General features: G+C 38.7%; 1 protein-coding gene across 1 annotated transcript in view; it reads left to right on the top strand.

The window, feature by feature from the left end:
• Positions 1–12,069, top strand: part of RRM2B (ribonucleotide reductase regulatory TP53 inducible subunit M2B) — a 38,151-nt gene extending 26,082 nt beyond the window's left edge. Inside the window, exons 7-9 of the mRNA XM_077748197.1 lie at positions 934–1,038; positions 2,207–2,320; positions 8,147–12,069. Coding sequence (XP_077604323.1) covers positions 934–1,038; positions 2,207–2,320; positions 8,147–8,299 — 372 coding nt within the window. The 3' untranslated portion in view covers positions 8,300–12,069. The remainder of the gene's footprint in view (positions 1–933; positions 1,039–2,206; positions 2,321–8,146) is intronic.
• The last annotated feature ends 6,633 nt before the right edge of the window (positions 12,070–18,702 follow it).

The raw sequence follows: 18,702 nt of genomic DNA on the forward strand, positions 1-18,702 counted from the left end.
TTGTATGGCTTCATGTGGTATTTTTTTTTAAATGTTTATTTATTTTTGAGACAGAGCAAGAGAGAGTACAAGTGGGGGAGGGGCAGACAGAGGGAGACACAGAATCTGAAGCAGGCTTTAAGCTCTGAGCTGTAAGCACAGAGCCTGATGCGGGGCTCGAACCCACGTATCAGGAGATCATGACATGAGCTGATGTCGGACGCTTAACTGACTGAGTCACTCAGGTGCCCCTCAAATAGTATTCTTAATTCTTCAGTCTCCATTTTCATTGCACTGAATTTATTTTTATCTTGAGCTGTTCTTATTTAATATAAATGTTGTCTTTTTGAAATCTCTCTCATGAGTTTCACCTTTATTTTTTTAGTTATTACTTTTAATGTTTGTTTATTTTTGAGAGAGCATGAGCAAGGAGGAGGGGGGTGGAAAACAGAGGATCTAAAGCAGACTCTACGCTGATAGCAGAGAGCCAGATGCAGCACTCAAATCCACGAGCCATGAGATCGTGATCTGAGCCAAAGTCCGACCCTTAACCAATTGTGCCACCCAGGAACCCTCACCTTTTTCTTTAAATACTTATTACTTTCAATCATTTAAAAAATTTTTTAGACAATAGAAATGAATGATTTTTCATTCCAGCCCTCACTTTGTTTTCCTTTCCGAAATGATTTTGGTTGCAGATTTTTATTGTTGTTAATTAATCCACCTTTTATGTTGATGAATTAAGATTGGCTGGCACATAATAGGTAATTAAAATTGGCATTGAATGAGATTTGAAGGAAAGTAATTCCTGGTATTATGAATCCCTCTTCTATCTTCCAGAAGTTCTGTGTTGTATACCTAGAACCTACTTCTATAATGTCTGACACATGACTGTGAAAATAGCTGTGTGAAAATTAGACGTTCTTTGACAGTGGTACTTTTCTTCCATTTTAGGGACTTCACTGTGACTTTGCTTGCCTGATGTTTCAATACTTAGTAAATAAGCCTTCAGAAGAAAGAGTCAGGGAGATCATTGTTAACGCTGTTGAAATTGAGCAGGTAAGCAGTGGAGCTTATATGATTAGCACATCTCTTTTTCTCTGATGTTTGTAATTATTGTGTTAGGTTGACTCATTTGAAATTGCCACTTGTAGGCCAAAGCAAATATCACCAATTTTATGTAGTCAACCTGACAGTACCAACAGATGATGCATTGCAATTATTATGTCAGTTTATAATTTGGTTTATAAGTAAATGAAATATATTAAAGTTTTATGTATACTAAAATCTATTTCAGGACTTTTTTCATGTCTGATTGATCTGTCACATCCTATGCCATAGCAAACTATTTTAATCATTTTAGCTTTATGTTTTTTAGATTTTCAGCTACTGGAGGGCAGTAATAGTTTGTTACTTGTTTTGTATTTTCAAAACTGAGCAGTGTACCTAGCTTGAAGCATGCCCCAAATGTTTATAGAACTAACAAGTCAATGAGTTCACTAATAGTAAAACTTAATTTACAGAATGTAATAATCTCTGACCTGGAAGTTCCACTTCATGTTTTTATCATTTGAAAGAACTAGTTTAAAAATAAAATTAAAAATGTTGACTCTTTTAAAAAAAATACCATACAGTTCAATAGCCATAGTTTTCATATTGGGAGGGGGGAAAAGGAATAAAACCCATTTTCATATTTTTAATCATTTTGAGAACTAAATCCAAATGGCTAATGTTTTTTTTTTTCCTCTGTTAACACTTTACCACTGTCTTTCAATATAGTTGGAATTCTGTTTAAGCCCCAGATCCATTTCTGTTTCTTTCTCATTTTCTTTGTTAATTGTGTTTCTCTCTTTCCCAATTCCCTTCCATAATCATGTTCCCCACAGTGAACATCTTTGGTGAATCGTATTCCGGATATTTCAGGACAAAGTATGTCCTCTTTTTGCTCTGGAAAACCTAGGAATTTAAGTCCTATATATGCTACTTTGTAAAATACCAGTGATTTGACAGTTTCAGTTTACTTTGGCTATTTGAGAATGTGAAATACTGTGAATAGTAAAACCTCAAACATTTTTAAACAAATAGATATTTCCATGTTCAAAGAATTTACCCTAGCGCACTTTCCTCAGGGACTTAGAAGATTAAAACCAATGCCCTGTTTTTATTTGGAAAATACTTACTTATAGCTCTGTCTTTATACTTGATTCTGTTTTTGTTCCTATCTCAGGAGTTTCTAACAGAAGCCTTGCCAGTTGGCCTCATTGGAATGAATTGTGTTTTGATGAAACAATATATCGAGTTTGTAGCTGACAGATTACTTGTGGAACTTGGATTCTCAAAGGTAAGGTGTTTAAAAATTTATTACTACTAGCTAAAATGTTAGGAAGACCACTAACATACTATATTTCACTGAAAGCATTATCACATCAGTCTACTTCTAAATGTCTGTGACAGCCTTGTTTTGCATGAACAAATTGGTTTTGCAAAATCCTTTGATACTTGAAATTCGTAACAGAAGGAGGAGGCTGATAAATCTTAGAATTAATAAGCTCAATAAATTACTTGTAATAATTGCAGGTATTTAATAGAATTATCTGTAAGTAATTGGATTTAATATGCATATATGTTACCCTCATAAATTCTCTTTTTTTTTTAAATGTTTTATTTATTTATTTATTTTTTTGAGAGAGAGATAGAGACAGCATGAACAGGGGAGGGTCAGAGAGAGAGGGAGACACAGAATCCCAAACAGGCTCCAGGCTCTGGGCTAGCTGTCAGAGCCCGACGCAGGGCTCGAACCCATGAAGCATGAGATCATGAGCTGAGCCGAAGCCGGATGCTTAACCAACTGAGCCACCCAGGCGCCCCTCCCCCATAAATTCTCATGGGTCTCTGTTGTGATTTTTGCATTAACACTTTCTTTTTAAAGACCTGTTTAACTTATGGGACATCTGGGTGGCTCAGTAGGTTAAGCGTCCAACTCTTGATTTTGGCTCAGGTCATGATCTCACAGTTCCTGAGTTTGAGACCTGCATTGTGCTCCCTGCTGATAGTCTGGAGCCTCCTTGGGATTCTTTCTCTCTGCCCCTCCCATGTGCATTCTCTCTCTCTCTCAAAATAAATAAAATAAATTTATAAAAATAAAAAACCCTGTTTACCTTTAGTGAGATTGGTGCATCTGAACGTTTATACTTTTAAATTCGAATTTATGTCTAGGAAGACATTAACTGTCATAATTTGGTTCTTTGAACTCAGTTGCCTTTTTAAGTTATTTTTCATTTTGTTTATCAGAGATAATATACCTGAATTTCATAAAGTCATGTGCTTCTCACATGACTTAACAGATGGAGGCTGCAGTCAGCCTACCTGGGTTTGAATCCGGGTTCTACCACTTTCTAGCTCTATGACCTTAAGAAAGTTGTTTAACCTCTATCTTCATTTCCTCATCCATGAAAGGAAGATAATATTAATACTTACCACAAAGGAGTGTTGATGAGTTGGTATACATAAAGCACTTAAAATACTAATAGACATACAGTAAATACATACTAAGTGGTCATCTTGTACTCACCATAATTGGAACGTTCATAGAACTTTACAATGTACTATATACATGATGCTAATTAGAAATTATAGGTTTTAACTTCTTAGCATGGAAATCTTAGTTTAAATTGTGTTTAATAAGAGGCCTTAAGAAATCCATGATGCTGGGGTGATCATTACCTTCCTCAGTAATGCATTTATATTCTGGTACCCACAGAAATACTGTCAGGAAAGAGTCAGGGCAAAGTTTTTTTTGTAAAATGAACTATATTCTGTTATTTTAGTTATAAGATCTTCTCTGTGTTTACTGATAATGGAGAAATCAAGATTATAACTGTATTAATATGATCTCTTAAATTTATAAACTATATATATTTTTAAAATGTGTCTGTTCCTAAGTAATACCAATATGTTTGTTATAGGAAAATTAATTTGCTCGCTTGAGCCTTAAAGTGAACTCACCATCCTTACCCATACCACCTAATCCTTACACCCTTGCATCCATGTTCTCCTGCTTGTTGGAAAACTGTGGACTCCAGGGTCTAGTTTTCCCTTTGGGAACTTGCTCACTGTAGATAGATAAAACATCTCGCCTACAGAATAAAATCTAAACACCGTATGAAACATCACTTTTCCACAGGCCTTCAAAATATCTCAATAAATTCCGAAAAGCAGAAATTATACAGACCTCTTAAGACTTTCAAGCAGTAAAATTAGAAATTAACAATAAAAGATTGCCAAAAATTCCATCTACTTCAAAATTGAGAGGCTATCCTTTAAAATTAGATTAAAACGAAAATAGAAACTAAATGATGATAAGATTACCACATATCTAAATTGGTAGAATGCAGCCAAATAGATCCTCAAAGGAAAAGTTATACCCTTGAATGTGTGTGTTAAGAAAACAAGACAATTTAAAATACATGAACTGCACTTTGAACTCCAGGAGCTAGAAGAACTGTTCTTATAATGATAGTTTTGGGTAACATAAGGGATTATTGAAATTAGCAAATGGTTGTCATTTATACAGAATTCTAAGTAGGAGCCACATTAATGATATTTTCAACTTTTAGTTTGGGATTAGTAAACATATATTTGAGTACCTCTAAGTGTCAAAAACAAGCCACTTAATTTATTTTTTTGTCTTACTGAAATGTGGTTGACATACAATATTACATTAGTTTCAGGTGTGTGACTGACTTGACATTTCTATACATTATTCAATGCTGACCATGATAAGAATAGGTCACTATAGAACATTATTACAATATTATTGACTATATTCCCTATGCTGTACTTTTCATCTCTGGGACTGACTTATTTTTTATCTGGAAGTTTGTATCCTTAGTTATATTTCTCTGTATTTATCAGTCTGTTTCTGGTTTTTTGTTTGTTCATATGTTTACTTTTTTCAGATTCCACACAGAAGTAAAATCATATATTTGTCTTTCTCTGACTTAATTCCACTTATAATAATTTCCTCTAGGTTCACCCATGTTGTTACAAATGGCAAGATCTCATATTTTTTATGCTGAGTAAGATTTCATTGTGTCTGTGCACATGTATGTATACATATTACATCTTTATCCTTTCGTCTATTGATGGACACTTGGAATTAGATTCACACATCTATTGTTGCTGTAACTAATACTGCAATAAACATGAAGGTGCATATATCTTTTCAAATTTGTGTTTTTGTTTTCTTTGGGTACATACTCAGTAGTGGAATTACTGGAGCATATGGTATTTCTATTTTTACATTTTTGAGGAAGCTCCATACGGTTTTCCACAGTGATTGCACCAATTTACATTCCCCGGCAACAGTGCATGAGGGCTCCCTTTTCTCCACATTCTCATCAACACTTGTTATTTCTTGTCTTTTTGATACTGGACATTCTGACAGGTGTGAGGCAATATCTAATTGTGGTTTTGTTTTGGAAAACATCATTTCCTTGATTGGTGATGTTGAGCATTTTTTCATGGGTCAGTTGGCCATCTGTAGGTCTTCTTTGGAAGAGTGTCTATTTAGCTTCTCTGCCCATTTTTCCCCAGTCTGACCATTTTTTTAATCAGATGATATGTTGCTTTGATGTTGAGTTGTGTACATTCTTTAGGTAGTTTAGATGTTCACCCCTTATGGCGTATATCAAATATATAAAATATTTGCAAATATTTTCTCCCATTCAATTGGTTACCTTTTTGTTTTATTGATGGTCTCCTTTGCTATAGTCTCAATAGTTTATTTTTGCTTTTGTTTCCCTTGCCTGAGGAGATATGTTCATAAATATTTTGCTAAGGCCAGTTTCCAAGACATTCCTGCCTTCCCTGCCTCCCCCCCCTCCGCCCCAGGAGTTTTATGGTTTCAGGTCTCACATTTAGGTCTTTAATCCATTCTGAGTTTATTTTTGTGTATGGTGAATGAAAGTGCTTCACTTTCATTCTTTTGTATGTAGCTGTCCAGTTTTGCTAACACTATTTATTGAAAAGACTATCTTTTCCCCATTGTATATTCTTGCCTCCTGTAGATTAATTGACCATGTAAACATGGATTTATTTCTTGGTTCTCTTTCCTGTTCTATTGATCAATATGTCTATTTTGTGTACCAGTATCATACTGTTTTGATTACTATAGCTTTCTAGTACATCTTGAAATCTAGGCTTGTGATACTTCCAGCTTTATTTTTCTTCTTTCATGACGAATTTAGCTACTCAGGGCCTTTTGTGGTTCCATAAAAATTTTAAGATTATTTGAGTTAAGGGAAAAATACATGCACTTAATTTAACTTGGGTCTTATTTACCTCGTCCATGCCATGGATGATTTAGATCAGATTTTTTGGAAGATCCCTGGTTTTAAAATCCACTGAATCTGTCACTATTGGTTCAGTGCTTTTCCCACTATATTCTGCTAGTTCAAAGTGTCGCTCCCTTTTAACATGTTATTTCTGACAGGCAATTTCATAGAATTCTGTGACTCAACCACACGCACAGCATTATGAGCTTTTGTTGAAATAAATAATAAATAAATAAACAAACATACATATATGACATACTTTATTAAGATGTTAAGTTTTTTATTAAGATATAAGTCACAGAGCATGCAATTTACTTATTAACAAATATACAGTTCAGTGGTTTATAGTATATTCACAGAGTTCTACATCTATCACAACAATTTGTTTTAGAACATTTTTATCACCTCAGGAAGAAAGTCTGTACCCATTAGCAATCAGTCACTTTCCTTTCTTTCCTCCTCCCCCACCCCCACCTGAGCCCTAAGCACCACTAATCTAACTTCTGTCTCTTTAGATTTGCCTATTCTATAGATCTCATTTCATGTAAATGGAATCTTATAATATTTGGTCTTTTCTGGCTAGCTTCTTTCCTTAGTGTAATATTTTCAGGGTTTGTTCATGTTGTAGCATATATCAGCACTTTATTCCTTTTTATGGCCAAATAATATTCCATTTTATGACTATAGCAAATTTTATTTATCAGTTGATGGACATTTTGGTAGTGTCCACTTTGTGATTACACTGATATGAGCATTCGCTTATAAGTTTTTGTGTGGACAGATGTTTTCATTTCTTGTGAATATATAACTGCAAGTGAAATTGCTGTGTCATATGGTAACTCTATTTTCAATTATTAGATGACCTGCCAGATTGGTTTTCAAAAGAGCTGTGCCATTTTACATTCAGCAGTATATAAGGTTCCAATGTCCCCACATCCTCACCAACAGTCGTGATCTGTCTTTTTGTTATAGCCATCCTAGTGGGTGTGAAGTGGAATCTCATTGTGGTCTTGATTTGCATTTTACCAATGAGTAATAACTTTGAGCATCTTTTCATGTGCTTCTTGGCCTTTGCATGCCTTCTTTAGAGAAATGTCTGTTTATTCAGACCCTTTTCCCGTTTTTAATTGAGGCATTTGAATATATTCTTATTTGTGGTGTTCATAATCCCTGTGGGAATACTCCTAAATTGAAAAACTCTGCCCCCTCATGGATCATTGAAATGTTTCACGGTTTCCCATCAAGCTGTATCGCCAAGTCTGCTTCTTCAACTCAGAAGCAGTTAAAAAGCTTCTTGTCAACGTGTTTCACTTTTTGTTTGGAGACATCTACGGATAGCATTTATTCTATCTTTTCTTATCATGGTCCCTTAACATCAGTGTGTTAGTTTTCTGTTGCCTTATGAACTAAGAAACATGTTTCGGCCTACAGTACTTTGTTGGTAATTTAATATTTTGTAGTATGTATATGTGACTACCTAATGGTTACACCTGTGGAAAGGTCTGTACTATCTGAGCTATATTGGATCCCTCAAGCTGCAAAAACATGTTAGTTTGATATTAAATCTTTCATTTCCTGAAAGAACATATTTTTTCTTTCTACTTCTTAGAATACCAGAGATGCCAGTATAGTTTCTTGAGGAGGTTAGTAGGTGATCTCAGTTCTCTTATAGTTTATCATCCTTCAGTGCCTCCAGGACCTATGGGAATAAAGGACCCTGTAGGTGACTAGACAGGTGTTAGGAGACTTGAGCTTGTAAGTTACCTGTTATGGTTCTTGTGGGTGTGATTTGGCTTCTTGAGAATGTCTAATAACATTTCTTTTCTTTTTAGGTTTTTCACGCAGAAAATCCCTTTGATTTTATGGAAAACATTTCTTTGGAAGGGAAAACAAATTTCTTTGAGAAACGAGTTGCAGAGTATCAACGTTTTGCAGTCATGGCAGAAACTACAGATAATGTCTTCACCTTGGATGCAGACTTTTAGGACACTTCCCATATATAAACCTATGACTGATAAATAACAGTCTGTTTCTTCTCTGCTTAAAAAAAAAATATCTCCTTTAGGGCATAAAAGTTTGCTTAAAAGGAAATCCAAAACAAAATTTCAATCAAGTTGGATTTATATAAATAGACTCTAGTTTTCCCATTTAACAACCAGGGTGTGACTTAAATTCTATTGTTTTGTCACTAAAATATAAGATGGTGTTATGTAGTGATTAAGAGCATGAGGTCAGGGTCAGATTTGAGATTCTGCCGTTACTACTTTGTGTGATCCTTGGCAAGTCAGTTAACCTCTCTAAATCTCAGTGTATGTATCTTTAAAGTGAGTGTAATAGTAGGTCCTAAATTTATCATGTGGATGTGAGGATTAAGCCACAAAGTAAGTGCTTAGCCACCACCACCACCACCACCACCACCATGCTACTTATTAATAGTGTTAATTATGGCAATGTTGTGATAAAACATCCCCCTATCCTCAAAGTAATTGTGATTCTGGGTCCTAAGATCTAGAATTAGATCTTTATATTTTTAATGTTTGAGAAAGATGATAATGATTTCATTTAAAAATTATAATTCTCATTAACTTGAGAATTGCTTCTTTGAATCCCTCAGCATGTAGTTAAGGAAATTTAGTTCTTAGTTGCTTCAGGCAGGATACTTATGAAGTGGAATTCAGGAGATTATCCTGGTAGTTGACCTTGTAAGTAAAATGATTTTGCTCCTTTAGAAATCAAAAAGGTAATGATTGCCAGACCTAGCCCTGAAATGTGTAAAGCCTGGGTGAATTCACTGGAATAGCATTTCCCCAAGAGTGGTCTAAGAGCCGTTAGCCCTTCTAGATATTTTGTGGGGGGAAATGGGATTCCTGTGGTCAGAAGAGCACCTGGGAAATGCTTATTCTCCCTTCTTCCTCTTTGAAATGTGTAGTCAGTACATCAGACACAGAAATTCTGCAGTATGTAAGCTTATTTCTCCCTGCATATCCCAGACTTACTTAACACAGATCTGTAATTTACCTGTTAACATCTTACCTAACTAGTATTCCTCTGAATATAGCTTGGAAAAAGCTGGCCTAGAACCATTTCCTACACAGAGGAAGAACCTGTGGATTAGGCAAAGGAGATCTGATGGGGATTACTGAACCATTCGTGTTTCTGCCAAGCCGAGTAATGTACCTGAGACTGACTTCAGCTGTGCTTCTTTAATACTCTTCAAACTCCTTTATGCTGCTACCAGGTAGAGTCCTGATAATGGAACTATGCATCCTGCACCATAGCAGATGGCAAGGGAGACAAAGGTCTCTCCAGAGGAGACAGTGAGGAAAGGCCATGGACCCCGCTTTAGCATTAGGAAGAGTCAAGAGGTAGCCTGAGCCCCCAAAACAGTGTGGTTCCCCACTTAAAGCAAACTACTTTATAACATTCTGCAACCTAGAATTTAGAGATTTTTCACTTTGCATAAATTTTTGCTCCATTCATTCAGCAATGTTCTAATTGACTAAAATGGGGAGTTCTCAAGGGGATGCAAGAGGAGCAGGTCATAGGTTTGTTAGGGAGACTGTCAGAAGCCTGAAGTATTTTGGCCCATGACAGTGCCATTTGTTCAGTTTGTTCAGTGCTTCGTAGTTGGCCAGTTGATTTTACATCATCTCATGATCGCATAATAGTCCTTATAAGCTTGACAGCTAATATTGACATTTTACTGGTGGGAGAGAGAGAGGCTCAGAGGAGTTAAATAACATGGCCAACGTGGGCTCTTATCACTACAGTAGAATTCTTTTTCCTTAGAGATTATCATCTTTCTTGTATTTAGCCCTTTACATCCATCCTGATGTGGTTTTGCCTATCTTCTCGTTCAGGTATCATGTACTTTATTAAGGCATTATATAAATTATTTACCTATATCAGGTAGTATGCTCAAAGATGTGTATACTACTATACAAAAACTCAACATTATAAATTGAGAATATCTGCAACAATATCAGAATGAAGGAAAAAAGTTTTCAGTGCATATTCCCTTTGTTATGGATCCAGGTCTTTCTCATAGATCATGACAGGTGCCTTAATATGAAACTTATTTATAGTAGAAATAAACCTAACTGTATTGAAATGAATAAGTTTTAATACTGAAATACTGGATTTTTAATACACTGGTTTATTATATTCCATGTTCTATAGCCTTTTCTAGGCCTCAAGGTTGCATATTTATTTATTACGTTTAGTATTTTGGTTCTTAGTTCTTAAGGAATGAAGACATTGTGGGATCGCTTTTTTAATATTATCTCACAGGTAAAGAAATTAAGAGTATGTTTACAACTTCTTTTTTTAATAGCACATGTACTTAAATCATTGCTATACTAAAGTCAAGTTCATTATTTAGGAATATAAAAACTTGTAGTTCATGACAGATAGCACTTATTAAAAATACTTCCTTGTAGTATGTAGAATCATGACTTGGAAGGACTTGGGAAGATAAACCAGACAAGGCTATTTTGTTGTTCAGTTATACACAATAATAAACAATTATGTTTACCTCTAAGCTTACTTGAGTCATGTCTTAGTGTCTCATTTTGGAACATCAAAATTTTCTTCTGCCATTTTATTTTTTATTCATAAGAAAGTGATTACAGTTGGCCCTTGAAGAACATGGAAATTAGGAACACCAAACCCCCTGCCCAGTTGAAACTTTACATGTAACCTTTGACTCCCTCCAAAACTTAACTATTAATAGCCTACTGTTGACTGGAAGCCTTACCAATAACACAAGTCAATTGACACATATTTTGTGTGTTATATGTATTATATACTGTATTCTCACAATAAAGTGAGCTAGAGAAAAGAAAATGTTATTAAGAAAATCATAAGGAAGAGAAAATACACTTATGGTACTATACTCTGTTTATTAAAAAAAAAATCTGCATATAAGTGGGCCCGTGCAGGTCAAACTCATGTTCTTCAAGGGTCAACTGTAATGAGAAAACATAGCAGTTTGCATATTTGAAACACATATTTAATATTCAGAAATTTGCATTTTGTATTTAAATATGCTAACTTCCATGTCATAGAATTCCCAAATTGCATTTGTGTGGATTAAGCTAAAGGCTAAATGTCACTAACTGATTTTCAGTGATAAATCTCTTCCTGAGCTGCATCAAAACCAGTTTAGTGCTATAATCAGGTATTATGTTTTTGAACTAAACTGAGTGAATTAGTCGCCAACTCAGGAGCTCTTCCTCAATGGAATCTGCATGAGTAGTACAGAAGTGAAATCTGGTTTTTCTTTGTTTTCCCCACCCTTTAAATAATCTCCTTTTTAGACACCTATTAAGTTTGAAGGAAAACTTGATATTGCTAGGGCCATGGAAAGAAAGGATGTAAGTCTTCAAATTTAGGGCCTAAGGAAAACATAGATAAAAATGGAAGGATGGAGAATGATTTTTTTTGTACTGATAAAATTATAACAATTCAGTCTTTTTCTAAGTTCACAAGATTGTTAACTTAATGTATTTGGTTCTTTTATAACAATGTTTTGATTTTTTCCAAATGTCTGGTAATTTAGCAAAGTTATTTGGTATCTACTATGTATATAGAGAGCTTTATTAGGTGCGGTGTACCTAAGTCTTTTTGCTAAAATGCATTGTGCTCAATCAAGCCAACCCTGAGTATATAGAATATGGTTTTTCCCCCCAAAGAAATAAGTTGTTTTGTTATTTTTGGGGATTAGTGTGCTGAAATAAACTGTATCATACCTACATCATTGTGTGTGTGTCCTTTTTGAGGAAGAGTATTTCTTTATAAGTGAAGGAGCTACCCTAATCAAGAAATGTACGTATTTTCTCTTTGTGCATATTACTTTGTTCAACTCTCCCCCTCCCCACACACTGCTCTTTTGACATAAGTGGGATCCCCCAGTCCTCCCTTTCATCTGCTTTCACCATGTCTCTTTATATCCAGCTGAGATTCCGCAATCCATCATGTTACTATGAGTAATACGTGTACTTTACCAATATCCTGAACTCTGTTCCTCTTCTGCATTTATACCATATGTAGAAAAATCAAGGAGATTTCCCCACCCTGTTACAAACATGACAGCGGTTTTTCCATATTCTACCCCCACAAGCAGCCAAATGCTGCCAGAGAAAAAGGCTTGTAAGACAAATTGTATCTCCTTCCTAAAAATCCACGTAACCATTTACCTACTGTCTTGTCCACTGGGGCTGCTATTGAGAACTACTGTAGGCTGAGGGCCTGAATCATTACTTCTCACAGTTCTGGAGGCTGAGAAATCAAGATGCTGACAGATCCAGTGTCCCATGAGTCTCACTTCGTGGTTCATAGACAGCTGTCTATTCACTATGTCCTCACATGGAAGAAGGGTGAGGGAGCTCTCTGAGGTCTCTTCCTTCCTTCCTTCCTTCCTTCCTTCCTTCCTTCCTTCCTTCCTTCCCTTTTTTTTTTTTTAATGTTTATTCATTTTTGAGAGGCAGAGGGAGACAGAGCATGAGCATGGGAGGGGCAGGGAGAGGGGGAGACATAGAATCCAAAGGAGGCTCCAGGTTCTGAGCTGTCAGCACAGAGCCTGACGCGGGACTCGAACTCACTGATGGCGAGATCATGACCTGAGCTGAAGCTGGACACTCAACAGACTGAGCCACCCAGGCGTCAGTCTGAGGTCTCTTTCATAAGGGCACTAACCCCAGTCATGATCCAGTCACCTCCCAGGCCCTGCCTCCAAACATCATCACACTAGGGATTAGGTTTCAACATGAATATCGGTGGGACACAAGCATTCAGTCTATACCAACCTATCTCTAAACTGATAACCCTGGTACAATTTCCTGGTAAACTTGTTCTCCATTCTCCACAATTGCTTTTCCACACTATGTCCACCTTCTGCTACCACCCTCACTCCCAAAGAAGGTGCCTTTGTCATCTGCTTTTTCTTTGTGAACTCTGGGCCCACAAGAGATATTCTCGCCAGAAAAATCCAACAATTAGACGAGTCCTAAATGTAGAACCTAAGAAGCCATAGTAGAACTCAACATACAAATGTCTGTGCATGATTTCTGTCCTGTGGAGTCCTTGCAATCAGTTATTAAGGACATTATCTGTTCTGCCCTCCCTTCTGGAATTAAGAGCCACTTACTTGTGGGAGCTGCTGTTCCTGTTCCCACCGCGTGGGGCTCCCAGGGCTGCCAGGCTGAGTTCTACTCCCATCTATTTGGGCCCTGAGTCAGGCAATCCAGGAGGGGGCCACGTCCTTACCTAAGTCATGTCTAAATGAAACTAAAGGACAAGAAGCACTTTTATTTGAATGACAAAGCTAGAGAAAAAGTCCTAGCTCCAGCTCCCCCCAAAGCTATCCCTGTTCTTGGCAACTATGTCCCCATTCTTGGCAACTTTTCATTATCTTCTATAAACGTTAATAAATGGCTACTTTGGGGCCTGGGTGGCTCAGTCGTTTACATGTCCGATTTCAGCTCAGGTCATGATCTCGCGGTTCATGTGTTTGAGCCCCGCGTTGGACTCTGTGCTGACAGATCAGAGCCTGAAGCCTGCTTTGGATTCTGTGTCTCCCTCTCTCTCTGCCCTTCCCCTTCTTGTGCTCTGTCTCTCTCAAAGATAAATAAACATTAAAAAAATTTTTTTAAGGACTACTTTTTTTAAGGCCTAAGATAGTGTAAGTCTCCTGATCTGCAACCAAAAGGACCCTAGGTAGAACAAAAACTAGCTCCTGGAAACAAAATGTGATTGGGAAGAACCAGGGTGTTGAGGTGTGTATCAGTCAAGTTGCTGAGGGTCCCGGGATTGCTCCTGGGGAGGGACCTGAGAGCCAGGTGACATGTTGAGTGAAACTGAAGAACTGTGTGGAGGGCGAGGCGAGGAGAGGGAGGCACAGTGGAGTTGTGAGTCTTCGAAGGGCAGGGTTGTTACCAATGAATGTGGTGTCTACCGTCTGCATGGTCATCCTGTAATAAGAAAAACAGCTGTCCTCATTTTATGTGACCTTCCTAGGAGCCTTGAGCATCCAGACTTTCTGCACACTGTGCCCGCTCTCACAACCACGTCTGTGCTGCTCATTTCTCCAGGGTAGTGTGTTTCCACCTCACAGGAAACGAGAGCACCCTCCAGCTTGTTTGCGGAAAGGTCAAGGGGTCCGTTCTTGATATTCTCTCATTGTTCATGATAGTGTCCCAATTCTGTGAGAAAAATTTAATTCCCAAGAAGATAATAAATACTTGTATGTACTTTAGTGCTTAAAAGGTGATTTTGCGATCCTATTATTCTAACCACTTCATGGTTTCACTAGTTCTGTAAGAAATTGTTACGTCTCAATATTACTAAGGGACCCGAGGCTCAGATTTAAGTTACTGGCCTGAGACCACACAACTAGTAAAAGAGGCAGGTGTTATGACTTTAAATCCCATCATCCATTCATGGAGCACACCAGCTTTCTATTCCTACTATTGGCGGTATTCAAGATTTTTCATCGGCTATGATCCCCTTGACCTCTATTTTTTCCTAATACACTCTGTTGGCAGGTGTCAATTTAGAACTTCATTTGTCCTCCCCCGAAGGCTGCTGGGAATTGTGTTTAAACATCACTTCACGGAGCGGGGAGAGAGGGCTTACCTGCTGGGGCCTGGTTGGATTGGCAATAATGTCTGAAGACATCAGAGCTGCAAGGGCAATTGATACTTATTTTCTAGTCATATTTGGGAAATATATCTTCAAAAATATTGCTTTAAGTAAAAAGTAAGTTAATTTTACAGTATTAGATAAAGTAATAGTACAGGTGGAACTCAGAATGGCATATCCTGACAGTGGTTGCATATGACAGTTTTGGAAACCTGAAACCAAATCTCTAGTATCTAGAGTGTTGAGAGATGTCCAGATCAGAGCTTCCCAAGAAGTCCTTCTCAGATCTCCAGTTATAAAGTGGTGGCAAATAAAGACACACTTGCTTCAATTTGTTTCAATTGCCGATGATAGGGCAGCACCTGCCTCTAACTCTTGTCATCTGTTGGTTTGGGTCTCTAGGTTTAGAGCCCCCAAATCTCAGAGGATGTATACCATCCTTCATGTGGTTAAGAGAGAGTCAAACCCACTGAAGGCAACATCCAGATACAATCAATCTTTACATTTCTGAGAGAACAGATGAGGAAAAATCTCTTCCAAGCATCTCCCTGTATGTCATACAATTATCTCTAGGGGCTCAGCTTCATCAATGGACCATAGAGTTTGACACAGAGGGTTTTTTCCCCCTTCCATATTTTTTTTCTCTGCTCCTACCTTCTTTACTGGTTAGCTTCTACTCATCCTCTGGGAAGGTCGTTTCTCTGTGTGCTCATAGCTCTCTCTATCTGGCTAACATTTAATTGAGCCACTTTCGGATGAGAATAGCTCTCTTTACATGTGTATTGTCCATGTGGATGCTGTAGTTTCTCAGTATTTCCTCAATGAATGAATGAATGACAGTTATTATTAGTTGAATTGTGAAGCCTGGTTTCATGTAATCAGAATAAGCTGGTAGCTAGAAGCTGTCATTTACAGAGTACATGTGCCCTGTACATGCTTTACATCTATCACGTCATTTTATGCTTTTAATCCTATTGGGAAATTGTTTCCTTCTTCCCTTCAAAAATATTTATTGGGTGTATCCTAAATGTCAGACACTGTGCTGTCAGACACTATGGTGGAGATCAAACCATGAAAAAATCGGACATGACATCTGCCTCATGGAATATAGTGGGATAGACACATGATAAGCAAAGAAAGTGTTATTTCCTCTATTTTCAAGGTGACTTTCAGAGAGGGTTTACTCCTTATCTACTCCTTGCTTAAAGTGGTGCAGATAATGCCAGGACTCTGCCCCAGTTCTGCTTGACACCGAAGTTCATGCTTTCCCTTAGAATCCCCTGATCAAGACGTCGCATCGCTGCAGCTCTGATGGCACAGAGTCCCAAGTCCCAAGGGCGGTGGGTCCCAAACCACCTCAAAAGACTGTGTGACCTGAGGTGACAGTCAGCAACTGCAGGCACTGCTCGGACTGCAGGGGAGAAGCCCTTGGAGGCGAGGGTCAGACACTAGTGCATCCTACCCACAGTTGCCAGGCCATCCTGTTGAAGTCAGGGGGACGAGGGGGAGTTGGGTGGGCAGGGCTGATGGGAATTAAGCAAGTCGAATTCCATCTAATTCTGCACCAGGGAAGGGTAGCTTCGACATTGTACCAGCTGCTACCAATGTAGAGCTCTGAGTTGCCAGCCCCCACGTGTCCTGCCTGTAGCTGGAAAAAGACAAAGGAGGCTGTTGTGGCCCCCCGCCTTCCCTGAGGTGAAGCAGAAGTGGCTGGGGTGAGAGGTGGGGGGGCACACGGTGTGAGATACGCTTTCTTGCTAGACCACTGGGACCTGGCGGCCCACTGGCCTTCTGTTTCCCACCTCTGCCTTTGACTTCCTGCGGTACAAGATCATGGCAATGCTTTGCCGGGGGTCTCATTTCCTGATTTCCTCAGGGTGGAGCCCTTGAGCTGCTGGTCTCTCAGCTCAGAGGCTGCTCCTTCACTGTGGGAATTAAGGAGGTAGATTTTAAAGGATGATTCTGTTTCCAGATGAGCTTGGGCTACTGGGCTGGAGCGAGGCGTTTGGACACCCAGAAGAAATTCCTGCTCAGCACTGACCCTTTAGAAAGGCAAACTCCCTTGAGCAATTTCTCCCCTGGCTGGTTGTACAGAAATGACAGTCTAGGTGACCGTACTGTAAGGAAAGCCCCGCATTTTGGTACCAGCTGAAAGAGGAAATGCCTCTTTCTATAGATGGATGCTGAGCACTTATGAAGCAACTGACAAAGCCACACATTTTTATGAAGTTTCAGGAGCCCTGGACTAGTCACAGAGTTACCTGTGATTCTGTTATTTGCTCATCCATCACTCTGGGGGAGGGGTGGGAGAGAGGGGAGGGTCAGAAATGGCAGAAATATAGTACTTATCCTCTGGCCCATTCTGGGAGGATCTAAGAGGGGAGGGGAAGGTACTAGCTCTTGTCTGTTGTACCAGAAAGGGTCACGCCAGTTCCTTTGGCCCCGGATACCTGAAGCTCCCGTCCATCTCAGTCTGGGAAAGGTGATATCTATGGTCAGGGCAGGATATTTTCACAATTTAGGTGTGGGTAGCAGGTTTCTTGAGAGCTAGGGGTCGTTGAATGATACTCCGTCCTATGAATACTAAGTCCATCTTGACTCACTTAACTCCCTTGCAACTCATAGGAAGTACCCCCAGGTGTGGGACTCTGCTACAGTGAGGTGTGGAAGAGCACAGGCTTTAGGGCCAAACCACCTGGGTTAAAATCCTGACTCTAGCATGTACTGGCTGGATGACTTTGGCAGGAAAAATGTGCAAACGGGGGGAACAATATTGTGGACTTTTTGTGTTGTTGTATAAATATGCAGAGCCCTTACGATAGCACCCAGCACATAGTAGGCACTCAGGAATTGAAGCTATTATTGCAAAGCTTCTGCTTAACATTAAACTTTCAAATGCACGCCTGGAACATTTCCATTAACTTAGAGTGGCCTCAGAGTCAAAGACTGAGCTATGGGCTTCTGGCCATGTCACCTTTAACAATTTCATCATTGTATACGTTTCAGTTCCCTCTGACAGGCTGGTCATTCAAATTTTTAGCATAGATTTATAAATGGTCTTAGTATCTCACATGTTCATTGATTGGGAAATAGATTTTTGTGCTTCCTTAACAAGTAAGATAGTTTTACTCTTCCTACAGCATTAGGAGTAGGTGGAAGTCAGTTCACCTTAATTATCTTTACAGCTTTAGCATCCCTTGTTGTTATCATTAGCCTTTTAAGGCTAATGAACAAATCCCAAGTCCTAATCATTATTAGGACAAATAATTCCTAATTTGGTTCTATAAGTGGCAAAGTCAAGTAGCTTTAGTGCCATAGTATATCACTGCTCTAAGAACCCTCGGTCCCAGGAGGTCTGGTCCTGTGGTTCGCTCAACTCTACTGAGAGCTTGAGGGTACAGACTCACGGGTCCTCTGCCTTAAAAGCCTCTCCTTGCACCAGGTGAGATTCAGACTGGTTATCATTTGCAATAGGGAGCTCAGTTTGAGCCTATGCCCTGCCACTGGACTTTAGGATTGGCTGGATCATGACTCACTCATATGGTAACTCCACTGAAATTTCTTAGCATGGGGTGTCCTGAGAGAGAATCAGCCCCAAGGCAAGGAGGAGACAGATCTGATGGGTCTGACCCCAGTTTGGGCAGAGATTCTGAATGTAGCATGGAAGCCACTACACAAACCCAGCCAGGTAGAGCAGAGGGGAAGGTAGACTTTGAACACATGGTTTCACATACCCTTGCCCGTGTTG

The sequence above is a fragment of the Crocuta crocuta genome, unplaced genomic scaffold (assembly GCF_008692635.1).
Source record: "Crocuta crocuta isolate KB4526 unplaced genomic scaffold, BGI_CrCroc_1.0 scaffold39, whole genome shotgun sequence".
NCBI lineage: Eukaryota > Metazoa > Chordata > Mammalia > Carnivora > Hyaenidae > Crocuta > Crocuta crocuta.